We start from the raw sequence: 27,983 nt of genomic DNA on the forward strand, positions 1-27,983 counted from the left end.
TTCCCCGCCGCGCCGGTTCGGCCGGTCCGCCCGTGGTGCTCGGAGGGGCCGATCCGCGGCGCCGGGGCTCGGCGGTGCCTCCCGTCACGCCGCGGGAAAGTGCCGCGTCGTCACCCGTCGTCCCCGGCGGCGGGAGGGAGTGGCCGCAGGGCCGGGCTGGGCAGGGCGGCGGGGCCGGAGCGCCTCCGTCGCCGCCCTCGCTCGCCGGTCCGACTGCAGCGGTGCGGGCCCGAAGCGGCTGGGGCAGGTGCGGGGCTCGGGGCGCTGCGGGAGGCCGGGATCCGCCGGGGGCGGAGGTGAGAGCTAGCGGGGCCGGGAGAAGCCGGCGGAGGGTCGAGCCGTCCGCCTAGGCCGCTGCGGACAGAGGGTCCGGGCTGAGGCCCCTGCACCCCTACTCCGGGCAGGTTCCCCAGGCAGCCCTGCGGCAGGCAGCCCGGGCCGGCACGACGTACGTTTCCGCTTGGCTGGTGCTGGCACGTTGCGGTGCGCGGTGAGTCACCGGCTGCCCTGCCCGACTGCCTCCAGGGGCTCCGGGTGCCCGGCTCCGACCTGGGCGACCCGCGCGGTGCCGGTGTCAGTGACCGCGGGCACTGACCGTCCACTCGAGGACCGGCTTCTGTCTGACAGGCGGTGCTGCAGTGTCGGTGCAGACGCTGGAGGCACTGCTGAAGTGAATTGCCCTTGATTTTAGTGATTCACTCTTTCTACCTAACAAAAAGAGATTGCTTCTTTTTTTTTTCTTTTTTTTTTCTTTTTTTTTTCTTTTTTTTTCTTTTTTTTTCTTTTTTTTTCTTTTTTTTTCTTTTTTTTTCTTTTTTTTTCTTTTTTTTTCTTTTTTTTTCTTTTTTTTTCTTTTTTTTTCTTTTTTTTTTTTAAAGAGAAAAAACAACAAAGCAGCATCTGGAAGTGCAGCAGCTGTTACATCTCATCATATCGACAGCTCCCTGAAAGTAAGCAGTGTCAGGGTGGGAGTTGGCCTCTTCTCCCAACTGACAGTAAAAGGACCCGTGGGAATGGTGTTAAGTTGCACTTGAGGGTGTTTGGGTTGGATATTAGGAAATATTGCTCTTCTGGAGCAGTAACAGTGCATTGGAATGGGCTGCCCATGGAGGTGCTAGAGTCACTGTCCCTGGAGGTGTGGAAGAACCATGTAGATATCTCACTGAGGGACATGGTTGGTAGGCGTGGTAGGAATGGGTTGCTGGTTGGAGTCAGTGACCTCAGAGGTCTTTTCCAACCTTGGTGATTCTGTGATTATAGATTGAATCAGTAGCTCTTTATTGTGGTCAACAATAATCGGAGGTCCTGAGAGGTATACTGCCTCTGTGATATTTAAAAAGAAAAACTTAACAAAGGTTTACATATTGTAGAACAAATCTTAAGGGTTAGAGGTATACTGAGAATGTGGGGAACAAAGTAATTCTCAGAAGATTAGAAAGCTTTTAGACAAGTAAAAATGCCTGATTTATATATTGCTTACAGTGAAACTTTTCTTTTTTTTAAACATTATACATGAACTATGATATCCCTATCAGCAATAGGACAAGCCCTTCTAGCACACCTGGCATTTCAGTCTGTCTTGGTGCTGTGACAGGTCTGAAGAACACTGGGTTCCGCTTGGTAAAAGCTTTTTTTTTAACTGAAAAATATTTGGGTGTTTTGATTACAACTATTTTTGTTATTAGTATGAAATAAGTGTGGGAAGGTTCTTAATCCCTTTTTTTTTTTTTTTTTTTTGCACATTATGTGCCTCACTTTGCACTTGAGGGTGATCATTTAATACCGGATGATTAGACAAGCCCTGCGTGCCCTTCCTTTGGCTTCTGTGTGGCTTTGTATGCCCTCTGGCACCTCCCCGCAGTCACTGAAGGAAGTTCTATCCCTGTCCTTCTCTCTCTTTCTAACACAGAATAAAAGAATGTGAGGAATGAAGGTTTTATACTTCATGCATTAGAACACAAACAGTGTGTTTTTGATTGGGGTCAGCTTCACTTCATCTTCAGTAGGATGCTTTCTTTATTGTTTTTTTGTGTACATCTTGATCCTTTTGTTTTTAACATCTTTTTTCAAGTCTGTATGAGTTCTTGTGTCCCCTTTTGTGTCCCCCTTGGTCTCACTGTGTTCAATAGAATTTTCTGTCTGTGACACAGTTAATGCAACCTGGGATGTAACATTTAATTGAAGTGGTGGTTGCTTTGGGAATGGTTCCTGACATAAGGATCAAATTTTTCTCTCAGAGAGTGGTCAGGCACTGGAATGGCTGCCCAGGGAGGTGGTGGAGTGGCTGTCCCTGGCAGTGTTCAAGGGGCGCCTGGATGAGGAGCTGCGAGATACGGCTTAGTGGTTTATAGTATTAGTGGCAATGGGAGGATGGTTGGACTAGATGATCTTGTAGGTCCTTTCCAGCTTTGGGATTCTACGACTCTCTGAAATAAGTAACTGACTGCTGCTTGTTCTGGAAAGCTGCCAACTTGTGTGTAGCTGTCACTGGTGACGGCTGCTTCATTGCTCTGCTTCACGCATTTAAGTAAAACAGATATGCGTATTGTCATTTAAACATGAGAAGTTTAATAGCATTTGAGATCAATATTCCAACTATTTTTTTTCATTTCAGGCTCTGCTTGAAAAAAAAACCAGTGTTGCCTGTTGAGGCTCTTAAGTACATTGGGTTTGTTTATTAGCAGGAGTGTCTACTGAAAGGCAAGAAGGGGTTAATAAGAATGGCAGAAAATATGACTGAGCATAAACTCTGAAGCCTGTCTGATTTCTGGATAATATCTTCTTATCTATGTGAAATTTCCTATCTCCATTTGTTGGTAATCTTACCATTAACTGTCAATTTCTGTATTTTGGAGTAATAACGTGAAGAAAAAGTTTTGAAGTATGGTAGTGTCATTGAGATTATTGGAAAATACTGAAACAAATGCAATTACTTCCTATTAAACTTAAGTAAAGAAAATGATTAACTTGCTTGTTCAATCTCTAAGTCAAATCAAAAGCTTCCTGCTTTTAACATGAGCTCTGTTAAAATTTTCCGTCAGATCTGGAGTCCATAGTTCCCCTCAGTGTATACAGACCTTGCCTTTGGGAACTCACCTAGGGGCTGAGGTTGACTGTTGAGAGTCAGTATGGTTATTTCTCAGCTACAAGAGTGGCCTTTTGGGTCTGGCCATATTTTTTAAACCAAATAACTGTTGGGAACTCAGCATGATTCATGCTGCTTCTTAAAGGGGTAAATTTAAAGATGACTGAACATTGTACGCACAGAGTTGTTTTTTTCTTTTTTTTTTCTCTGCATTGATTTTTCTTACATCCCTTCTTTTGATTTTGTAAAAGTATAAGTGAAGATTTTCTTATATATGGTGAGTCTATCAAATTTCTGAAGTCAACTTCTGGTTACAAATCAGTAGATGGCAGTACTGATGTAATTTTTGCCTCCTAGTACATACTTCGCTTTGGTTGTTTCAGAATTTTTCCTTTTGTCTCTTTAGTTTATTAATACAAAGTGTTCTGGTTTGCAAGAAGGAGAAGAAGTCTCTTTTGTTGTTGTTATTTGCTGGATTTTTTAAGTAATTTTTTCATCTACTTCTGTTTCATTATGTGGCTTTATTTTGAAAAATCTTTGCTGACCATAAAGCAGCACTAGAGCAAAGGGGTGAAACAAATAATTTAGTAAAGCTGACATGATGCGTGTGTGTTTTCCGTCTAAGCAGCCTAACTTGCAGATGTGCAGCATGGCTGCTGTGATGAACATTTCATAGAAAGTTAGATGCATTAAAAATATGTCAGTAAAAGCAGAAAATCTCACTGTAGCTTTCTGTAATGATTTATATCCTTAAGAAATGAAACTGAATTTTTGAGAGCTCTTGGCGGTTGATTCTGTTTGTGGCCTGGAGTGTAGATAATGATTTTCTTAAAAAGTATTTTTTTGTTTATTTAGAAATCACTTAAGCACAGGCTAGTTCCACATTCAGCAGTAACAAGGAGCTCCGGAATTTGTAGAATTCCGGAATTTCTGGAGCTTTTATTCATCTTCTTTGAGGGAAGTTGGAAACCCTTGCTGGAAAGTTTGTTGAGGACTGAAAACTGTTGAAATCTTTGATTTCCTTGTGTTTTGTTTTGTTTCCATTCTTTCATGTCTCTTACATGCTGCTTGCTTCCTGATTTCTGATATACAGCTGTGTTCAGGCAAGCCATTTATATTCACGTGCTAATCTGAATCCCTATGTGCTGCAGAATTAGTTTTAATTATATACCATGGTGGATTATTTTGACATGATGAGCTATTATGTCCCAATTACATCTGTTATTTTTCTTTCCTTACCTTTTGTGTATTCTCTTCTCTTTTTTCTTCTTAACCATTTAAAAGAAGACAAAAAAAAGAAAGTTAATGCAGCACACACCAACTGCTACTGACTTATGTTGAGAACTCAGTGTTAAGAAAGCTGCTGTTTTTGCAGGCTGCCAGGTCAGAACTTCACAATGAGTTTGATGGTAATGTGATATTTCTGAGTCCTATCTTGTATGGATCTTGCTCTGTTTCCATCTTGAGGCTGCTTAGACAAGTGCAGAAGAGTATCTTGGGGTGGAAGGGACTCGGGAAACAGAAGTAGATGGAAAATGTGAGGAGATGCATGAGCCACAAGAAAAACTGGGAGCATTTAGGTTTCGGAGTTCTCTGGTTGGCAAAGGGTTGGGAAGGTGAAAAGGAAAAGAGTGAAGGACTGGGAGGGGGGGAACAGTGTATTTCAGGCAGCTGTTGTTCTGTGCTACGTGTGAGGATTAAGGAGTTCGTTTGCCTTTCCACCCAACCAATTACTGAAGACTGTGTTGTGTACTTGGCTCAGAGGACAGGCATAGGGGAAACAGAGCAGCGAGCTTCTGATAGTACTGCTCAGAGGGCATCCATCTTGTTGAGGACAGTGCCTAGCAGTGAGTACTCAGGACCATATGGCCCAAGGTAGGGAAGGAAGTCTTACAGCTGTCAGACTGGACTTCTCCCTCATGCTATCTGCTGGCCATGCTGCATCTGTGGGTCATTGGCTATCTCACAGAGGTGAGGAGAGAAAAATGTGAAAACAACAGCACTTTTGTTTGTTTGAATTAAAACTGTAAGTTCTTTGTGGAGCTCTTGAAGAGAGGCTCCCTGGAATCTTTTCAGTCACTGTACATGGCCACAATACAGAACTATGTTACTAGCAGAAATTAAGCAGCAGATCAGCAGAGAATTGATAAAACAAAATGTTTCTAGGAGATTTTGGCCAATGATCAGTTGCTCAGTGGAGAATTCCTTCATGCTTTGCAGTGAGTAGTTGGAAGAAGAATGACTTCAAACAAAAAAAGCTTTTACAGGAGGGAATGTAAACTCATGTAACTTGATTAAAAGGCAGAATCTTATCAGTATGAACTCTTCTACATTGTGAAGTTTAACAGAAGGCTGGGTGCAGTTCCTTTCTAAAGGATGATAAGGCGGACGTGCTGATTTTGTACAGGCAGCCTGGACCCCACCAATTACTGTCCTGCCCATCCTGCCTAAAGGGAGGCTTTTAAGTGGATTAAAGAGTTGTTCTCATTTTTTAAAGCTATTTTGTTCTTATTTCTTTGAGAGAAAGAGGGAAAATGTATTTTTGCAAGTGGAATTAGTCTTGTGTGAGTTTTTTTAAAATCACATTACCTAATCCTTTTCCTCTGCAAATTGCTAAGGGAATAAGCTGGCATTTCTCAGTGGCTGTTCAAATAGTGGATATTGTGTAAAATGCTTGTGTGCTTCAAATTTTCAAACATATAGTTACTTTATTTAGGATTTTTCCTTCTATTAAAATTTCCTTGGGAAATTTTATCTCAGAGAGTGGTGCAAGTTGCTGCTGTGCAGCTTACCAGGGTTGGGAGGAAGCAGGGCCTCTGCAAGCATGCAAGTATTGCTTTTCTAACTGTTGCCTTTTCTTCATCTGTAGCTTCATACTTCCATTTATTTTTTCTTTAATAAGCATATAGCTTTACTTTTTTGGAAGTAGTATATCCACAGGTTTACTCAGAGGAGCTACAAAGTAATTGCAACGTAACTTGGCCTTCAAAATACAAGCACTTTTTTTTCATTTACTTTCATTTCTGACTTTAAATGGTCTGATTTTTGGGTGGTACTGTGTGGAGCCAGGAATTGAACTCAATGATTCTTATGAGTCCTTTCCAACTTGGGATATTCTGTGACTCTACTGTTATCAGAATAGTATGATGTTAATATATATATAATACTATGATATTTGATATGATATCCCATCCCCCACCTCCGGAATTGGAATTTAAATTACCTTCTCTGTAGGATAACTTAACTCACTGTGTTGTGGCCCTCATATTTTAGGGGAAAAATCTTTGACACCTTTCTGCATGTATGCTTTTTAAAATTTTTTTTCCAGACAGGTTTTTGTAGCTGAAGGAAAATGATGGAAGAGAGCGGAATAGAGACAACTCCACCTGGTACACCCCCACCAAGCACAGCAGGATCTACTGCTGCCTCTGCTACGCCTGTCTCAGTAGGTAAAGAAAACTTATTCTGCAATCACATTTAATCATGTGTGTTGAAGTACAGCCATTCATCCAAAAACGTGTCATAATCAGCATGATTACGATGCTCTTTGGACTAATTTGGAGAATTAAAACTATTTTTTAATCATGGAAGTCTGCTTGTTTGGCATTTTTTTGACATACAGAATATTTTAATCGTATTTTTGTTCTTGAATTTTTTTAATGAAGTTACGTGTGTACACTTGCAGTTTTTTTAAGGATATGAGTCCAGAAAAATTGTAACTTACACTGCAGTGTGTAATTAGAATATCAGTGTAGAAAGGTGTTAAAAAACAAATTTACACTCTGGTAGGGAGTAATAGTAAGCCTGGATAATCATTTTTTAATACTGTAGGTTGAAATCAAAGCTATGTGTATAATCAAAGAATATTAGGATGTTATAATCACAAACAAGAGAGTTAGGCAAAGCAGACTGTGATGACAAAAGAGAATAAATAGAAGGCTTACCCCTATCCTGGGCTCACTCACAAAACACCAGCAGAGGCAATCTCTAGAAGAGATCCTTCCCCTCTGGTAGCCAGCTCTTAAATAGGTCTAGGAGGGGTGGAGGCAGGCTCCACCTGTTCTGGCAGCACAGGTGAATTGCCTTCAGCTGTGCTCCTCTGGCTGACTCATGGCTCACCTCAGGTGATCAGAAGTTCAGGCCATAACTCAGCAGTTCCCATACACCATGTGTGCATTGTATCTGTTGGTTTTTTTTTTCCTAAGAATCTGAGCAGCAAGTTCTGAATACCGAATATTTCTTTTTTTTTCTGGTACATCTTCTAGTTTGCGCAGTGACATCCAGAGTGCTGTGTATTTACCCTATGGGGTGTGTAAGGCAATCCACTACATTGTGAGAAGAAATCATTAGAACTTCTGTTGATATATATTTTTATCCATTCCAGTTCCTGCAATTGAGTGAAGTAAGAAAACAAGCTTTATGAGTAATATTTGCCGTAGCTCTGCAGCATTTACTTGATTGGTCTGTGTGTCAGTGACATGTTGTACATGAGACGTCCTGATGAAAGAGTAGATGTTCCCTAACACAGAGAGCTTGAACAGTACCTCTCTTGCTTGGTCACTTTCCATGTACTGCAGTGTTGTCTGTGAGGTTTAGTGGATTTATGAATTATGCTATCTAGTTTTAACTAAACTAAACCTCACAAAATGGGCATGTGGCCTAGAAATATTGCAGAGGAGAGATCATAGATCGATTATAGTGTTAATTATGTGACTGCCAGTGAGCAGCAAGGAAATGACAGAGCTGACACTTCTGCTCCGCATAAGAGTGTTTGTCAGATCTAAGAAGTTGGCCAACCTCCTACTGCCAGTATAACCCCACTGAACCACATGTCCCTTAGTATCACATCTAAACATTTAACAACTCCAGGAATGGTGAATTGTCCACCTCCTTGGGCAGGGGAGCGAGAAATGCAAAAAGTGCTAGAGGATGTTTCTGATGCAGGTCATTTTATAAGAACAACTTCTAAATGGTAGAATCTTTACAGTACTTTAAGACGAAGATTTATCATGAACCTCTTTTGTACCACACGGATGTTTGCTTTGTGGCAAAGTGCTTTAAAGGGTTGTTCAGCTTAAAGATGAATTAGAATCATAGAATCATAGAATTGCTCAGGTTGGAAAAGACCTTAAAGATCATCGAGTCCAACCACAACCTAACCATACTACCCTAACTCTTAACAACCCTCTGCTAAATCATGTCCCTGAGCACCACATCCAAATGGTTTTTAAACACATCCAGAGATGGTGACTCAACCACCTCCTTGGGGAGCCAATTCCAGTGTTTAACAACTCTTTCTGTAAAGAAGTTTTTTCTGAGTTGTGTATTTTTCTTCTCTAAAAAGACAAAATTTCTGACCTGTTCCATAATGACAGTGCCAGCACTGTGTTACCTAGCAGATATTTTCAAAAAAGGTTGTTTGGAAATGTTTCCATCATTATGTAATGCTTTTGCTGAAAATGACACAAGTATATTGCCTATACAAACTCTCACGTCTGTGCACTTTGATAACTTATTTAAAAATCTTCAAAAGAATGGGTTTGTGGATTTTGAGTGGATTTTGAATCCTTTTCTTAAAATATTAAAATTCAACGTTATTGTACATTCTGTTTGTTTCTTATTAACTTGCATGAATTCCAAGCTGAATTTAAAAAAAAAAACTTTGTGTAATTGTGAATGGGAGTGGAAAATGAGTATCCTAATGTAGTAAGCACAGTGAGTGATGTGCTTCCTCCATGTGGATCTATGTATTTTTGTGAAGCAGCTTTTCCACCTATGACAGATATTAAAATCACATGTTAGAATAAACTGACCACGAGACCAGACCTTTGAATCAGTCTATTGCAAAGTGTTAAACCAAGATTTTAAACAATAGTGAGGCTTATTCAGTCACATTTTTCTCACTAAAAATTCAGTATTAATAATAGTATTATGTGGTATATTAATGCTTGAATTGAAAGCATGGGATACTGTCCCCACATAGCATCCTTGTCTCTAAAATGAACAGACACGGATTTGATAGCTGGACCACTCAGTGGATAATTGGTGGGATGACTGCACTCAAAGAGTTGCTGTCAGTGGCTTGATGTCCAAGTGGAATCCAGTTATCAGCAGTGTAACAGGAGTTAATATTGAGATTGCTGCTATTTAATGTCTCTAATGCATGGAGTATGGAATTGAGGGCACTCTCAGCAAGTTTGTGGGTGACTCTGAGTGGTGAGATCAGTATGTTGGAGGGAAAAGATGTTGTGCATCTTTTCACAGGCTTCATAGGCTTCACAGGCTTGTGAAGTGGGCCTGTGTGAACCAGATGAGATTTAACAAGTCCAAGTATAAGGTCCTCAGTCTGGATCAGGGCAATCCCACACCTGAATACAGACTGGGACAATAGCTTTTAGAGAACAGCCCTGCAGAGAAGCATTTGGGGTTTCTGGTGAATGAAAAGCTTGATATGAACCGGAAGAGTAATGGCTTTAAACTGAAAGAGGGGAGGTTTAGGCTAGTTTTTAGGAGGAAATTCTTTACTTAGAGTGTGGTGAGGCATTGGAACAGATTGCTCAGAGGAGCTGTGAATGCCCCAACCAGGAGATGTTCCAAGTCAGGTTGGATGGGACTTGAGCAGCTTGGTCTAGTGGTAGGGGCTTTGAAAATGAATGACCCTGTAGGTCCTTTTCTACCCAAATCAACTGTGCGTGTGCCCAATTACTGTTTCTGGTACATACTGATAGTATTTAGATGAGTGATATTACATTTCAGGAAGAATGGTGCTAGCTATAAATTTCTGAGGCAACCTTCAGCAACTGTTAATTCAGTAGACAAATGCTAGCTCATCTTCCTAGCTTAAGGCAAATAGAGTAATGCAAAGCTACATGGCTTACATAATGCTGTCACTAGGAATTGATTGAAGTCAATGTTTTTTTGCACATTTATGCAGAACTAAAATTTCCTTTGAAGGGCAAAAAGCAGATGATTTCAAAACTTGCTTGTAAAAACCTAACCAATTCTCTAACTGAATCAGTTAGGCTAAGGCTTAATACTTCTAAAATGTTTTTTTTCTTCTTCCCTCTCCCAGCTTTATCCAGTCCGCTTGCTACACCAAGCATATCATCTCCAGCATACTCTCCACCTTTGCCAGCTGCAGTGGCTCTGCTTCCTCCTCCTATAATGACTTCAGCTACACCTTCATTCGTGCCTTCTGCAGCAGTTTCTACTATTGCTCCACCTCTGGCTCCTGCCCCAGCTCCTGTTACCTCTTCAGCTTTTAGTACCTCTCTGCCCCAGTTCTCTGCACCTCCTCCACTAAGCTCCACAACTGGTTCTGGTCTTTCTGTACCTCCCACTGGTCCACCCATTTCAGGATTTTCCCTGTCTTCAACCTATGATATTACCAGAGGTCATGCTGGTCGAGCACCACAAAGCCCACTGATGCCATCATATTCTGCACCTCCAGTTACAGGTAACTTTTTTTTTTGTTTGTTTACCTTTTCGTTTGTATGCTTTTATATTGATGAGAGAGACAGAGTGAGGGATCTCTTGGGTGTTTTTTTCCACCACTCTGCTAGAGTCCTACAAGTTCAAATTCTTAGTATTCCAGCTACATTTAATTAATGTAGCTGCACGTGGCAGGAGAGAGAGTAGCCTTTAGAACACAGACATGGTCTGGAACAGAGTTCCCTTTTGCTGAGTTCTACTAGTATCTAGACTTACAGAAAAAACATTTTTTGAGAGCTATGTTTTTTGTTATCTTGCACAGGAAAGTCAGCTGAACATGAACAGAGAATCAATTCTAGCCCTCGTAGCAGTATCTCAGGCTGTAATCTCATATATAATTTATCTATAGTAAACTGCTCTTCCCATGAGACCAGCTTCTGTTTTCTTGTTTCCAGTCACTAAATTGCATTAGGGCAGCTAAAAATAAACATCTTTTATGCAAATGGTTGCTGTAGTTGCTGAACTGATGTCATTTTTGCTAGTGGAATGGAAACTTGGCTGTTGGATATCAGGCCATGGTTTTACTGATGCTGGTGATATCTCCTTTAAGTGGTCTATATTAGGCAAATGTTTATAGAGACCTCTCATTTGGGCAATATAAGATAAAAATAACTCTTGATTTCTTGTGTTGGAAAATGCTGGATATTTCTATTGTTTTTCTTTTGTCTTCTTTAAAATATGTAAAGATTTTTGGTTGTTTGCTCCTCTTTCTATTGCTACTGTTTCCCAGTGTGCAGGGTTAGAAATTTTCCTACCTCTTTTTATTATGTATGAGAACATTCCTGTCTCTTTGTTCAAAGAGCAACACCCATTTTTCTTTTTCCTCTACAGAGGGCTCTAGTGCATATCTGAGTACAATAAAAAGTACCATTATTAAACTAACCTGCTAAGAAAAAAAACATTGTTTAATTTTACATGTGATGTACAGGCATTCTCAGTACTATTGGTAGACATTGTTTGAATGTGTTTACAGTGGTTATATCTGCTAACTTTTAACAAGCAGAATTGTTCTGGGACCTTCAAGAAATGAAGCAAATCTGCCCAGTATTCTTTTATTCTTCCTGCACAATTTCCTATTAAACAATGCAAGCTGCTGCATTTTAACAAGTATAGTACAGCAAAATAAATGAACATTTGTGTTTTATTTCTCCTTCTTGCTAGGTGTTTTGGCAGATCCTATTACTCAGCAAGCATCTTTCTCATCACCTTTGGCTTCTGGAACGGGAAGTGGTTCTGCAATCACTTTTCCTGAGGAACATGAAGACCCCAGAGTGTCTGCTGCCCAGAGTGGAGCACCTGCTGGAGGTCTGTGGGGGTTTATAAAGGTACGTTGTTTGTTTTTTTTTTCATTTGTTACCATTCACAAGGAGTTGTGACTTCTTACTGACTGTAGTAAGATGTATGTAGGTCGGAGAATGGGGAATTGTTAATTTTGATTGAGCCATAATGTTCTCAGTGTGTTAGCACTCTTGTTTTCTAAAGATCAGATGAAATCTGGGAGGCTAATAAGTAATGACTGCAGAAATGCATCCTGGATTCAGTGCTGATGAACTAGCATCATAGTTACAGCACCTTGTTAAAGTTACCTTGTTTCTATTCTGGAACCAGTCTTAACTTTGTGCTTTTTTTATCTCTGGTGTTTTTAACAAATCATTTACCTTTCTTACAGATTTACTTTAAAATAGATAGTGCTTAAAAGAATCTAAAATTGACAGATTGTTGGATTGGAATAGGATGAAACTATTTCAGTTCCCTGAATCTAAGATGGCAGTCTTACATATAAGTTCCAAGATTGGTTGGCATATAGTGTATCAGAAACAAAGTTGATACTAATGTAATCACCACACCCCACATCTTGAGTACCTGTTGAGCAATTGAGACAGTACCTGAATTGTATTTGCAGTTTGCCAATATGGAAGATTCTCCATCTGTTTGGATTTCTGTTGACTTAGCATCAACTTGATAGAAATTCCAAATCTAATTGCATTACAGTTCACAGTGTTGTGACAACTTTGTGCTCTTCGTTGATAGAAAAATGTAGATTATTTGTCCCTGCTTTGTGATAGACCAGTGACCATAAAGGCAGTCTGCACAGGAGGAGAAACAACTCCAGCTTTTCAGGAGCCTGATAATCTGTAGGGACAGTATATTATAATTACTAGTTAGGCAGCCAGGCTGCAAGTATTTGTAGAAGTCTTGACTCCAGACCTGGAACTTGTTACTACAAATGTTTCTGAGGATCTCGTAGCATTCCCTCAGTTCTTTTTAAAACAACATTCAAGCTTTCAAACTGTGAGGGAACTGAGGGAGAAATATTGCTGGTCTTGTCCTTGAAGGCATCTTGTGGGTAAATGAGAAATCACAAGAACTTAGATATCAGCAGATGGATGCTACCATTCAGAAAAGTTTCTGGGGTTGTGTGTGTTGACAGAGAAACAGTTGCTGTGGGCTCTGGCTCCAAAACTTCCATTATACTAGCATGAGTAATTGTTTAATTTTCTTCACCAAATTCTGTAACCAGACTTAGTGTTCTGCTCAGTGGTAAGACTCAATAGTGACTATTTCACTGTGAGATGTGAGGAAATTAATAATTATTAGTCATTCTGTAATATCTCAGTAGATGTAGGATTGTGATTTTTTTTTTTTTCCCTCTGTTAAGCTTGCAACAAAGAAATAGTATTCATACCTATGGGAAAGAAGCCTCGCTAAGGAGAAGTTGTTCAGGGATGATTAAAACTTCTCTGATTCTGGACTTACTGAAAATATATGTTTGTATACTAAGCAAGTGCTTGTTGAAAAGAAGGCATGCACAGTGCTACCATGTGTAATGCTTGTCCTGTAGTGAAGCAAATGTAATCATATGCAGTTTAAATGTTACAGTTTAAAGAGTCAGTCTACTGAAGAAATTTTATAAAAGGTTTCAGTAAATTGGTTTTCGGGCTTTATCTGTCAGTTACTCAGCCCTGCTGTCTTTTTTTCACCCTGTGACCTTACCTGGCTCTAAATAAACTTGTGAAGAGATGCAGACAATCATTAAGACTGCTTGCAAGACATGGGGTAGCATATGTATTTATATTTAATCATCTTCAAGGTTTGTCAGCAGCTCCACCTATGATTTGGCTGGAGTGTACAGAGCATTTTTTCCATATTGTTTAGAATCTATTTATAAGCTTTCAGCTTAATTGCCCTAGAAATATTTTTTAGTAATGGATTCAAAAATAGATCGCATTGTCTTTAGGAAGGGTAGAAAAGAGACCTCCTTGGCTTAAATTAGCACAATCTAAACCTAGCTGTGTGGGTTTACCATGCCTGTAGTTAGCTTTGGAAACCTGCAACCTCACTAAATGCTCAGGGCTTCTTGTCCCAGAACAGGACTAGATCAAGTGTGTTGCCCATTACTGCTGTTGACGATGTTTTTTTTCAAGTCATCTGAGAAATGCATTAATGCAGAAGAGGATGGTAGAGATTATACCAAGTGCATGTTGTACCCAAAGAGTTGTGCAGTGATAGTCTTCTCTTGTAGCATTACACACTGATGAGTGAGATACACTAGTTGTTAAAAAAGGTAAATGTGATAAGAAAAAGGCAAGACAAGATTTGAAGAGAGTTGTTTGTTTGCTTTGTAATTGTAACATAGAAATCTGTCTGATGAAATGCAGGGTGTAGCTGAGAATCCCATGGTAAAGTCTGTTCTGGATAAAACCAAACATTCAGTGGAGTCCATGATCACAACACTGGATCCCGGCATGGTTCCATATATCAGTAAGTATTTGTGACAAGCCATTACATAACATATGCAAATAAAAGGTTAATTTAATAGCATGCTGCTTACACAGTTCCTGTATGCAGTATGCTAATTCAAAGGCAGAATACTGTACTGATTTCTTAAGCATATTGTCCAATGAACCACTTACTCTGGAGATTGGTTTCTTTTATTTGTGTCTTTAGGTTCATTTGGCTTCAGTATTTCACTGTAGTTCATTTACTGGCATAGTAATGCCCTTTTAATACAAATTGTGAATAGTGAGGAAATAACAAATAAAAAAAATTGCTGATGGGGTCTTCTGTATAATCTCTTTGTTCCATACTTTTTTCTCCCACTGTGTCTCTGTGTAAGCGTTACGAAGTTTAAATTAAAGTATTCTGTGTATCAATCCTATTGGATCACCTATTTTAATTTTTTGTAAAATTACACATTAATATTAAAACAAGTCAAAAGATTGGCAGATTGGTAAAATAAGGGTATTTATATGACTCTAGAGACTTTGTTCCAATTTTGATGTGTTTCACTTTCACTGGCAGTATGTATGTATGTATGTATGTATTTATTTATTTATTTATTTTCTTTTTAGGGAATGTAGCAAATTTAAAGTGAATCAAATGAGTAGGAAAGTTAAAATTTTTAAAAACAGTTCAGTGAAACCTGCTGAGCATTTGTGAGTGCTGAGCCTGGAAGAAAAAGCACGATATTTCAACTGAACTTTGAGAATTACTAAGAGGGAGAAACTTCATGGTATTCTGCAATTTTTGTTTTTTCTAAAGTAGATTGTAAGTGATGTAAGGTTTCTATTTCATTAAAATACATAAGTGAAGACATAATTTGTCTAGGATGGTGGTTTTTTTCATCCAGAGAGACCTGAATAGGCTGGAGAAGTGGGCCCATGAAAACCTAATGAGGTTCAATAAGGCCAAGTGCAGCGTGCTGCACTAGGACCAGAGCAATCCCAGGTATTTATACAGATTGGGGGAAGATCTCCTTGAGAGCAGCTCTGTGAAGAAGGACTTGGGGGTCCTGGTGGATGAGAAGCTAGACATGAACCAGCAGTGTGTGCTTACAGCCCAGAAGGCCAACTGTGTTCTGGGCTGCACTAAAAGAGGAATGGCCAGCAGGGAGAGGAAGGTGATTGTTCCCCTCTACTCAGCTCTTGTGAGGCCCCATCTGCAGCACTGCGTCCAGGCCTGTACAGGTCCCCAGTACAGGAAAGATGTGGAGCTCTTGAAGCAGGTCCAGAGGAGGGCACTAAGATAATCAGAGGGCTGGGAGCACCTCTGCTATGAGGAAGGTTGAGGGAACTGAGATTGCTTAGCTGGAGAAGAGAAGGTTCCAGGGAGACCTCCTTGTGGCCTTCCAGTGCTTGAAAGGAGCTTATAAACAGGAGGGGGAACGGCTGATTTCAGAGGTGAATAGTGATAGGAGAAGGGGGAATGGTTGCCTGAGGAGGTTGTGGATGCCCCATCCCTGGAGACTTTCAAGGCCAGGCTGGATGTGGCTCTGGGCAGCCTGGTCTGGTGGTTGGTGACCCTGCACATAGCAAGAGGGTTGAAACTAGATGATCATTGCGGTCCTTTTCAACACAGGCCATTCTGTGATTCTATGATCTAAGTGAATACCTCCCAGCAGCTCACTAGTGAGATCTGTCAGAATGCAATGACATTTTTGTACTTTGACACAGTATTCATTGGACAGAGAAGCAGTATGTACAGAAGGAAGTCATTTTAATAATTCATTTTCTTCTAAGACTCAGAGGAAGCAAGTTCAGCAGTTATCTCAAAGTCTTCTGGATGTTGGAAAGGAAGGTAGCTGTGTAAATCTTGATTCTTGTTGTACTGCATTTATTTTGTAGCTGCACTTTATGGAATTAGGACAGAGATTTGTAAACTTAGCAAAATTTTGGAATCAGTGGAAGTCTTTCCTTCAATAGCAAGAGGCCCCATTCTCTCTGCTCTCACTTCATTGCTGCAATTTGAAGCAATTTCAGATTCCTCATGCCAAAGACTGGAAGTACCAAAGCCTCTTGATGAGGTTAGTTAAAAGAATATTTTCACGTGCACAAATACTACTCCACTAATCTCTTACTGGAAAACGGCTGAACTATTTCACTGGTTCATTGTAAGTATCTCAGTCTAAGGCAAGCACATGGAATGGAAATTTTCTGTCTGCATAGTGAATGTTTTGTCACATTATAAGCATAAAAATCATTATTTTTATGACAAAAAAGGACAAGGAATCTTAAATTTTCTGTGGAACTGACAGTTTATAGCACGAAAGATGCAATGCAATTTCCTGTATGTAGGGACTTTAGTTTAAGTTGGTGTGGCAGTTCTGTCTCTGGATCAATGAAATTCTTACATTTCGGGTTTTCATATTTTTGTACTATTGTTATGCATGACAGATTCATTCATTTCATTTAATGCTGTAATATCTTTACTTTTTTTCTGTAGTATCTGTTGAACAAGGATATATTTATGATATGTGATGAACATAACCTATACTTGTGTGGAACACAAGCAGGAGTTTCTTAGTTACTATTCCTAAGCTAGTATGCAGTAGCTTATTACATATGTTACAGGATAGTTTTCAGTAGTTGCTTTAAAATCTCGTCAGCAGATTTTCTATCCCAGGAGCATGCAAACAGGACGAATTTCAGCAAAAGCACATTTAGTTAGCTTGATTTCTGTGAAGAAAAAATCGATGAGAAAATAGATTCCTTAATGTATTTACTGTCATTGTTTTTCCGTGCTTAGAATAACTGCTCTAGAATTCAATGGTATGTACCTACAATTCCATTCAGTAAAATTAGCAGATATGTAAAAAAACAAGAAAGCTTCCAACCCTAAAAAGAAGTTATATATGTTGTATTACTATTCTGACATTTCTGGCAATTCCTCATTAAGCGAAGATATTTCCTGTAATCAAAGTCTACTGAGTAATATGAGCCAAAGAATAAAATGTTTGTTTCTTCTTTTCTTTGAAATTTAGGCATCAAGTTTTTTTGTTTGTTTGTTTGTTTGTTTTTTTCTTTTTTCCTTTGGAGGGGTGATGTGGAGCTAGGATTTTTTTCTTAGCTTAAGATAAAGACTGTGGACCCATCAGCAGATGTATTGAGGTGGAATTCAGTGTTTAGCAAAACCACTGGGCTTTGCTCTTTTTTTGTTTCAGGTGTAGTTTAACTGGGTTTTGTTAAGTCACAAGGTCTTGGTAATGACAGGTTAAAAGTCTGTTTCTTTATTAATTTGCTGCTCTTGTTGAAGAAATGCACCCTTGGATGACAAAATCATAGATTGTTTTAGGTTGGAAGGAACTTCTTGAGGTCTTCTTGTCCAAACCCTCAGCTCGAAAAGGGATCATTAGAACCATGTGCCAAGAACTGTGTCCCAGTGGGTTTTGAAGGTATCCAAAGAGGGAGGCTCCACAACCTCTCTGGGTAACCTGTGCCATTGCTCACCCACACATTGAAAAAAATTTGCTGATGTTCAGGAGCAACCATTAGTGTTTCAGTTTATGCCCATTGCCTATTGTCCTGGCACTGAACACCTCTGAAAAGAGACTCACTGTGTCACCATTGTACCTTTCTGTCATTTATTTGTATACATCAATGAGGTCCTGTGAGCCTCGTTTTCTGAAGAGTTGCTGCTTGTCCTCCTTTCCTTGTGGGAGAGATTCCCCAGTCCCTGAAGCATTTGTGTCAGACCAACATTCTGTTTGAGCAGAAGCTACAGGAGGTGCTGTTTAATAAATGACCGCAGAGCTGGTGACTCACTGTAGTCTGTTCCCTTTGGGCTCGATTATCATTCACAGCCAATGGACTAAAGATGAAAAAAGGCATGTCCTGACCTGTTGCTTTTAATGCATGTGGATATACTGTCCATGTGTTTATCGCAGTCACTTAAACTTGCTGATGCAATTTACTTACTCTGACATGCAATGTTTGAAAAAAGTTCAAGCTGTTTTTAAGAATCCTTGTTAAGTTTTCTGAGATAATTTTGCATGTAGTAAGATTGACAGTAAAAATTACCTGGCTGTGATAGACAGCTGTGAAGTACAACTGAATTCATGAGTCTTTAGAAATGTTCTTAGATTTCTTTTAATTCATGAAATGGTTTTGTTTTATTGTTAAAAAAAATAACAAACAACTTAGTGAAAACTCATTATTCTTCACGGAACTCATCCTTTTCATATGGAAATTCTTTAGAAGTATTAACAATTTCTTGGATCCATGGATGTTTAATAACTAAAAATGCTACTAACTAAAAAAAAGTTGTGGGAAGGAAGCTGAGCAACAGGAAAGCGTTAGAATTTTGCAGTCCAAACACTAGGAGGAAGTAATGTGATCACTTAAAAGTTTACAAAATTTGACAGTTGTTCACTGGATTCTGTTAACTGAATCTGTGTTCTTCCTTGCTTTTGTAAGAAAGAATTTCCATATCATATCAATAGTTCTTACTGCTTCTCAAAATGACAAAGCATCCTTAGAAATAAACATTTTGAGTTATTGTCCTAAATCCATTAGCTGTCATTGAAGGGTCTCTTTTTTTTTTTTTTTTTTTTCAGAGTACTGCACATCTCCAAGTTCCTATTGTTCTTTTTGTGTTTGTTTGCTTTTTAACCTATAAATCTCTCAGCTCATCATCTAACTCTTCCTAATTTGTGCCTGCTTCATGAAAGAACTTTTGTGCTATGTATGAGAAGGAAAATACCAAGTGAAGCATACACTTCAGATGTGGGACATACTTGAACTAGCTTTAATATGAATATAGAGAAATACATATGTACACTAAATATGTTTTTTGTTTGTTTTTTTAAAGAAACCGGTGGAGAACTGGACATAGTGGTTACTTCTAATAAGGAAGTAAAAGTTGCAGCAATTAGAGATGCCTTTCAGGAAGTCTTTGGGATGGCTGTTGTTACTGGAGAGGCTGCACCGTCTAACATCGCACCCCAACCTGTGGGCTATGCTGCAGGTTTAAAAGTAAGTTAATAGGTAATAATGCTGAAGCATCTCCAGTGAAAAGAGAGATTGTAGAAACATTTACCTTAAGGAATCTGACTACGTGAAGGGAGATCAACTTGTAAGGTAAGCAAACGGTTGCTTTTTGTGATCGTTGGATTTTTGTGAAGTGGCTTGCTGAAACAAGTTTTAATTTCTTGCTGTAAATATACTTACAGCAGATGAAGAATAGTTTTGTCAACCTACTTAGAATTTCATTGGCTGCCTCCCTGTTAATTCAGCAGATGAAAGATAGCTTGATCAACGTCACAGGAATCTTCCCAAACAGATAATAATAAGGATAATTAAGAATAATAATCGTTAAAAAATGAGAATTCACTGTGCAGAAAGGGTTAACAAAGAGTGTTTCACGAGATTCGAAAATACCCAGAATATAAATACAAGGTGTATAGGTGGAACCACCTGCTGACCAATAGCCAAAAATGCTGCAAAAAAAACTATTTAGCATTCTGTTTCTTAAGTATAAGAAAATTATTCACTTATTAATAATGAAGTAATCTCTCCTAACTGATGTGGCAGTGTTCACAACAGCACTAAGCCACATGTTTTCTCTATGTATTTCTACTGCTGTGTCATGGTAGTATTTTCATTACAGCCTGAGAGTGATAACAGGCTTGGTAACAGGTTCTCCTTTAGTCTTACAATCCTGGTAAAGGATTCAGAACAGACAAATCTTATGCTGCAGAAATGACAGTGGGAGTAACAGGAATATGTGTTTATGTTTTAACTAGTAGTGAAATTTGTTACAGCTACAGCATGCAAAGAATTCCAAAGCTAATGTAGATCTTTTTCGTGAAAAAAATAACAAATGAGTCTTATAACTTTTTTTAACTGCTGGGGGTTCCATTCTGAATTTATTTTTTCAGTGCTGTTTTGTTTTTTCAAACCTCTCATATTTTAACTTGAAAAATACATTCAGTTGTTCTTCTTTGCATTTGTCTGCAAGTACTGTGCTGTGCTTTTTTTTTTAAGAGACTTGCTTTTCAGGGAGCCCAGGAAAGGATAGACAGCTTGCGTCGGACAGGAGTAATACATGAAAAACAGCCTGCTGTGTCAGTGGAAAGCTTCATTGAGGAATTACTTCCTGACAAGTGAGAACTTTAAGTATATTCCGTTGAGAGGAGAAAAGAAAGTAGAATGCTCTTTATCGACTTGCTATGGCCTATGAGGAGTTACTAGCAGTACCTATCTCAGCAGAAGACAGGAGACACTCTGTGTTCAGTACTATTCTATCAGACTTTATTTTGGTGGTGGTATTCAGCTTTTTTTCCATACATCTTGATAGCTGAATAGACAAAATCGTTGTCTGTTTCTTTCATACTATACAAGTACTGAGCTGACAAAATTAATTAGCTGTTGTAAAACCTGGAATTTGGTAGTAGTTGCTCACTTTTGTGATTGAGCTCTCCTTTCTTCCTCTGAAATTGTATTTTATTCAGAGAGCATATTTGGAGCTGTTCTGGCATTTGCAGTAATATGACTTTTTCAGATGCAAGATTATCATTTTCCTTTCATTGAGAATGTACAGTTTGTGATTTTTTTTCCCACAAATATAAATATTGTGTTTTCAAGTATATTCTAACCTGTATTTCATAACATTCTTTTTGTCATTTTTAATAGTTTTATAATTAGCTTCCAAAACATTAAATAGTTGTTGTTGTTGTTGTTTTCTCTTTCCATCGTTGCGTTTTTCTTTAAGTAATGGAGTTTTGATTCACTTGTTTTCAATATTCTCTGCTCTTGCTTCATTTTTAAAGTTACAATTAGTATCCTTAGTGGAAGATGGATGGTGAATTTTCTGCAGTAAATAGAATTAGGAACCATTTTCATTTTTGTTTAGTGTTCACTTCCATCTAGTCCAATTGAGATGTTTTATCATGTACATGAAGGAGTAACTCTGACAACCAGATTTCTTTTTCAAAATAATTGCTGTTCTCTTCCTTTGAATTTACTAATTCCTTAGTCAGATATTTTTTGTTTGTTCATAAAGTAGTCAACATGATTGAGCTGGCTTAGAACTGCAAGTAATTGAAAGAAATGCTAGCTTTTCTGCCCACGCTTTACAGGCCCCACAAACATTTTAGTCTTCCATATCAGTTACAGTAGAAATAGAATAACTTAACACACGATTTAATTCTTATTGAACAGGTGATTTTGGAAGTTTCCCTGCGCAGTGCTATGAAAAACATTTGAACTATTTTTGACCCTGTTTTTTCTGCAGTTAAATGATAGGTCATAGTCATTGAGAGAGCAGAAAGACATTGCTTCCCTTCCAAATGCGTATGCTAGGTACTATTTGCAGAAAATATTGCAGTGTTCTTTTTCTGTTATGTTTCCCTTCAGATTCAAACTACTTTATAAATTGAGAGCACTTTATCTTTAACAATGAAGCTGTCTCAACTGTCTTTCATAGTTGCAGGCAGGAGTAGTGCTCTATCAGAAGTGCATTCCGGTGCTGTTTCCCCCTATAAAAGAGGGTGGGAGTGAAGCATTTCTTCCTCATTTGCTCCACTACACTCTTGTTCTGACATTTAGCTGTTGTGACTGCCAGTCATTTCTTAAAATTGTGTTTCTATTCAGAAACTATTCTATTCTAAAATTGTGTTTCTATTCAGAAGAGCAAGATTATTGCTTTCCACTCTTTAAAGGATAAAATACAAGTTATACACATAAAACAGTAACTGCAGTATTTTGCTTTCTAACTCTTCTGTGATTCTTGGCAATGCTTTTGTGTTTTTGCTTTCCCGGAGTGTTTCTGCTCTGGTATCTCAACTGTACAACTGTTTTGGGAATTGTATACAGTGAGTCATTGATGCATTGCTCCTAGTTTTGTTTGGATATTATCAGTGTTGTCAGTTTGTTGACAGGGAGAAATGATTTAATGTTTTGCAAGCTAGATACGGAAATATTTTGGGTACTGCTTCAGTAACCACTGCCATTTTTTCAGAGTGATGCCAAGCTGTTCCTGTGACTAAATAACATAAATGTTCATAGTAAGGTTAGACATACCAGAACAGTCTTCTAAATACACATCGTGAATGAGAAATCAGGTTTTTAATTGTTAGGGAAGGCTAAAGTAATGAGAAGCACTCTTGCAAGGACTGTGTCAAAAATGTCCAAAATAATATAACTTGCATCCCCCACTCTCCCAACTTTCTAGTTGTCTTAATATTTCCCATCTAAGCACATGGATTGTAATTACATATGAATAAAAATGATTTATACTAATTTTACTTTAAAATTACAAGATCTTCATGAAACTTTATTACAAATACCTGTGCAGTAGAGTTTATTAAATAGCTGAGGTGTAATTTGAGTATTAACATGCTTTTAAACTGAGTGATTTTCAGTACTCAAGTGTGAAATAACTTGCATGTTATTGCAGGTGGTTTGACATCGGATGTCTGATTATTGACGACCCGGTTCATGGAATTCATCTGGAAGCTTTTACCCAGGCAACACCAGTTCCTCTACAATATGTTCAGCAGGTGAGATTATTCAGATTATTATTTTTTTTAAACCAATGGTAGATTCACAGTTCAGACATAAGACTTCAATTTTAATCACCTTTATGATGTCAGTTCTTACTGTTGCTCCACTTAAATCTTTTAGTTTATGAAATGAAGATAAAACATGCTTCTAAGTCATGTGTATGTACTACCTGAGGTGTTCAGTCTTTTGTGGCAAAGAAAGCTTTGTTTGAGAGTCTCATTCTGCATAATTTGGCGTATGGAAGTATTAGTTTTACTTTTCTATTAATCAAAAAGAATTCTGAAAAGAAATTAACTGATAGGAAATAATAGCAAAAAAAATTACTCAAGAAGACATAATCCCTCCAAAATGGAATATAATTTTATCATTGTTCTATTTCCATCTCTCTGGCTCAGTGACTAAAAATAAACCTTACCAATCTTTAAATAGGTAAAATAAAGATACTCTCACTTCCTCAGGTGAGAAGGGAAAGCTTTGCAGCTCAAATGATGCACTCAACAAGTGCACCAGGTGCATGTGGTAAGCACTCTTACCCACCCAAAAGATGTGCTTTCCTTTTTTTTTTAACTTACTTCACAGAAGTTTTTGAGTTTCATCTAATCTCAGCAGAATTATGCAGTAGTGAATTGTGGACACAGGCACGTTTTATCTACTCAGTGAAATAGCTAACATTCCATTTAGGCATGAGCTGAGATGACTCAGCATTTAATAGGTGTTCATAATACCTAGCTATTAGATGGTTTATTACCAGCAAACTGATAGCATACTGTATTAGCTAGTGTTCCTAGAACTCATTCCTGGTAGATACGTCTCTAGAATTGTGCACGAGCTTGATGCCACTGTGCACAAACAGAATCATACCTAAAAAGCAAGTCAGATATCCTGTTTGGCCTGTGCTATTCTGACAAAGGTTTGAATTTTCTGAAATATAAAGATGGAAGTCTTGAAAAAATTGTGTTTCATCCTGTTGTGAAAATAAGCTAGCACTGTAATTTTTAAATACCAGCAGCAGCATTTTTTCATGAGATCACTTAGGTTTCCTGGACTTGCACTAGGAATTACTCCAGACTTTGCCCACTGCATGTTGCCTGACAGATATGAGCCATACATTAGTTCTGAAATTTATTTTTACTGGTTCTGTAAAGAATTAAAAAAAACAAAACAAAAAAACCACACCTGTTTAGTGTTTGATCCATGGGGACTGTTTTGAGAAAACAGATAGCAGTCTTTTTTGTTTGTTTGGTCATACCAATTCCAATAGAGTGATCATTTATTTGATTGGCTTTAGTTCTTATTTTTCAGAGATGTTAGAACTATGAGAAGCTGATGAGTAACAGCAGAAGAAATACTGCTCTAGGTTTCCACAGTATTCTCAGAAGGGGTGTAGAAAGACATGAAGCTTCAGAAAAATTACTAATCAGTGCTCACTTACCTCAGTGAAGTTGTATTTGCCTATCTGAAAATAAGCACAGCTGTGTGAAGTTACTGCATAAATTGTCACAAGTCTACAGATCATTGATACGAATTAAGCAATTTTTTAACATAGAACAAAGCTGACGTTTGCTTTTGTTTTGTAGAATATATTTTGTTATTTAAAAGCAGTTCTTAATGGATTGACTTTTAGAGTAATTTTTTCATAGAATCACAGAATGTTTTGTGTTGGAAAGGACTTTAAAGCCCACCCAGCCCATGCTGTGGGCAGGGCTGCCCATCCCAGCTCAGCTGCCCAGGGCCCCATCCAACCTGGCCTTCAAGCGCCTCCAGGGATGGGGCACCACAGCTTCTCTGGACAGCTGTGCCAGGGCCTCACCGCCCTCTGATGAAAGAATTCCTTTGTAATATGTAATCTAAATCTCCCCTTTTGTAGTATAAAACCATTCTGCCTTGTCCTACCACCACTAGACTACATAGAACTCAATCTCCCTTTTTATAAACCCCCATCACATATTTGAAGGCCACAATGAGGTCTCCCCAAAGCCTTCTCCTCTCGAGGCTGAACAAGCCCAGCTCCCTCAGCCTGTCTTGATAAGAAGGTGCTCCAGCCCTCTTACCATCCTCATGATCTCTTCTAGACCCTCTCTAACAAGTCCATGTTCTTCTTTTGCTGGGATCCCTAGGTGTGTACCTTAAGACTTGTACTAGAAAGACTAGTGAAAAATTATAATTAAATTAATTTATTCATAACGCATGGCAAATCATTGACCTTTTGATTTTTTGCCTTTAGCATACGTGTTTGTTACCTTTATTCCTGTTATTCATCTTCTAGAATCAATGTTTCTCTCAGGGTTGTGCAAGAAACTTTTGTATAAATCCAGTACAATATCTTTAAATAAAATCTAAATGGCAAAGGGAAAAAAAGTCATTTTATAATTGTGTTTATGACTAAGAACAAAGGAGAAACATGCTTTAGATGATGAATGTTATTTGTTTTTCGCAGTACAAAAGATTGAATATTAGAAAGAAGAAAAGCAGTTACGTTCCTCATAACTTTCACTGATGGTGCGTTTTATTCTTTTAAGTAATGGAACAGTGATAAAAGCATCTATACAGAATCCACACAGAGTGTAACTTTTCAGAGTTAGACTATTATGTGGACCATAATGGAGATAGTGTAATTAGATATTCATTGCCTACTTCCAGGTAGATCGTTTACTTTTTACTGACAGTATGTTCTGACTAATTAGAACAAGTATTGAATTTACTTTTCCCTTTCAGAGGAGTCTGCCTCTTGTGTGCTTTTCAGTAACAGATTATTTCCATATTGGAACAGAGTGGACATTCTTACAGACTTACATATGCTGTTATTTTACAAGGCAGTAAATGAACTTTAGTCTGCTGTACATACAGTGGAAACACAATAAGTCGGTTATTTGTCAGAGAAAACCTGTATGAAGAAATTGGCCAGTAGTGCAATTCTGTGAAGAAATAAATAATATTCAGAAGAGTTTTACTGAGGCTGGAAACCTACTCATCTTTATATACGAGTGTGGCCAGAGGTCGGTGCCTGGGATGAGCATGTGAAGAGATAAAGGTGCTGATGCTTACACTGCTGTTTTTCTTCTGCATCAGGGAATTACAGAATGTGTTCCCTTGGTGATCTCATGTATAGCTCTGCACTCATTTTCTGCCAGACTCAGGTGTCTTGTTACTTTTCTCTTTTGAAGGGGACAATTTATCCATCTTGGGAGGGTAGCAGTTACTTTTTTAATTAGTGTTCTAAATTATGGGGCAGTATGAAATGTGGATTCTGATATTCTTTTATTTGCCATGTAATCGTGGTGACGTGAGAAGGATACTTCTGAAAGTTGGTAGTGGTGAAGATAGAAATAAAAGTTCTGATTTCATACTCTGAATAACCACTTCTCAAAATGTCATACAGGCTAAGAGTCTCACGCCTCAGGACTACAACCTGAGATGGTCGGGCCTGTTGGTGACAGTGGGTGAAGTGATTGAGAAGAGCCTACTGAACGTCAACAGGACTGATTGGCACGTGGTGTTCACTGGCATGTCCCGCCGGCAGATGATCTACAGTGCAGCCAAGGCTCTAGCTGGGATGTACAAACAGCATTTGCCACCTCGGACCGTTTGAAAGAGGATTGATCCGTGACCATGAAGAATACTGGTTTTAATCCTGGAATTGTAAAAGTTACATATTCTGATTCTAGGTGGGGATACAGCACAGATTTATAATCTACTTGTAAACTGTATTTTGCTTTTTGAGAAGTGAAGGTTGTTTCCGGAAATGAGTAATTCCAGTTTTTGATAACTGTGTGATTTCCAGTATGATTCATAAAAGAGGAAATCAGAACGAGCGTATTTATGACTAGGGTAATAGTGTTAACAGTTTATGAAGTGGAATGTGCTATTACTTGACACCTTAAAAGGCATTTGGTGTGATGTTTAATATTTTAGTTACTCAGTAACTTTTTCTAAAGATGGGGATTGTTGTTTAGCTACTTTTCTTAGTAATATAAACATGTTGCCAGCATAATATGTATGTTGTACGTGCGTTTCAGTGTAGGGAGGCAACTTCTGTGGTGGATGTTTCCTTAAGGCCTGTGCTTACCTGGTACACTTCACACCACCACGGCTTGGTGTACTTAAGTAAGTTCTCAGGACTGAAGCTGCGTAGTTCTGATAACATGTAACAGTAAATTGCCGAAGAGCACAAGTCCATGCCCAGGTGGTTGAAGTCTGGACTAATGAATTTTTGAAATACAATTTTCCAAACTGCAACTTCTTCTTTCTTTTCCCTCGTTTTTTTTTAATCTTTTTTTTCTTTTATGTATAGCTTTTCTATAGCGGAGATGCAATCCATCTCCAGCTAAAATGCAGATTTATTGTTGCTTCTGTGGCTTTTAGATCAGATACCATATACACGTGAAATTATTTAGTTTCCTCTATTAAGTTACAATTGTCAACAATTTGATCTAGAAAATGGTGGGATGTATATCTCTTGCTTTGTTATCCTGCATTTTCTATACGTTTGTAAGTCTTAAAGGCATTCTTGTTGTCATGGGCTGTTTTTTATAAAAGTTTCTGGTCTTGTCTGATTTTTTTTCATGGCTAAGAATATCTTCTATCCATGCTCACACAATCTGAAATCTTTATTCAGAAATATGGAAGTAATTGTGAAGAAAATATTTTGTTAATAATACTTTTTTTAAGAAACAAAGAATAAATAAATACTTTGTTTGCCTTAAACAGTTTTTTAGCTTGTATTCTTTTGCTTTTACCTTTCTTAGATGCCTTCAAAGGACATTTTCATACACAATATACTGTTAAGTCAGCTAATACTTGTACTTAGTGCAAGCATTTCTATTTCCAAATAATATATTTCGCCTTAATTGGCTTAGTCAGTAAATTAACTGAATAAATTTTCCTAGAGGACTGTATCTATTTTAAAGGTGATTATTTTTTTGATGTTGCTGATGAACACCATGTCTGAAAAAAATAACATAAAATCTCAGAACAAATAAAAAAACAAGCCCAGAAAATGATTCTTGAGGTTGTGAGATCTCTCACTGGGAGTGACTTCCTAGTATCATAAACTAAAATGAGGGTATATAGACTTCTGATTTATATTGAGTGAAGCAAAGCTCCTATATTCCAGTGGGAAAGAAACT

General features: G+C 38.3%; 1 protein-coding gene across 5 annotated transcripts; it reads left to right on the forward strand.

Moving 5' to 3' along the window:
• Nucleotides 1–27,561, forward strand: PRRC1 (proline rich coiled-coil 1). 5 transcript variants are annotated; one of them, XM_052701083.1, is made up of 10 exons: nt 865–950; nt 1,536–1,620; nt 6,418–6,534; nt 10,158–10,541; nt 11,738–11,901; nt 14,236–14,338; nt 19,163–19,326; nt 20,338–20,456; nt 22,751–22,853; nt 26,237–27,561. In XM_052701083.1, exons 3-10 carry the CDS (start codon nt 6,438–6,440, stop codon nt 26,444–26,446), a joined length of 1,344 nt encoding a protein of 447 aa, XP_052557043.1. In that variant the 5' UTR covers nt 865–950; nt 1,536–1,620; nt 6,418–6,437; the 3' UTR covers nt 26,447–27,561. The 5 variants fall into 5 exon arrangements, with proteins under 5 accessions (XP_052557042.1, XP_052557046.1, XP_052557044.1 ...); XM_052701085.1 differs by having other exon boundaries at nt 888–965; XM_052701082.1 differs by lacking the exons at nt 865–950; nt 1,536–1,620 and adding an exon at nt 1–247.
• Nucleotides 27,562–27,983: the final 422 nt, after the last annotated feature.

The sequence above is a fragment of the Tympanuchus pallidicinctus genome, unplaced genomic scaffold, assembly GCF_026119805.1.
Source record: "Tympanuchus pallidicinctus isolate F22 unplaced genomic scaffold, pur_lepc_1.0 scaffold4, whole genome shotgun sequence".
NCBI classification, from domain to species: Eukaryota; Metazoa; Chordata; class Aves; order Galliformes; family Phasianidae; genus Tympanuchus; species Tympanuchus pallidicinctus.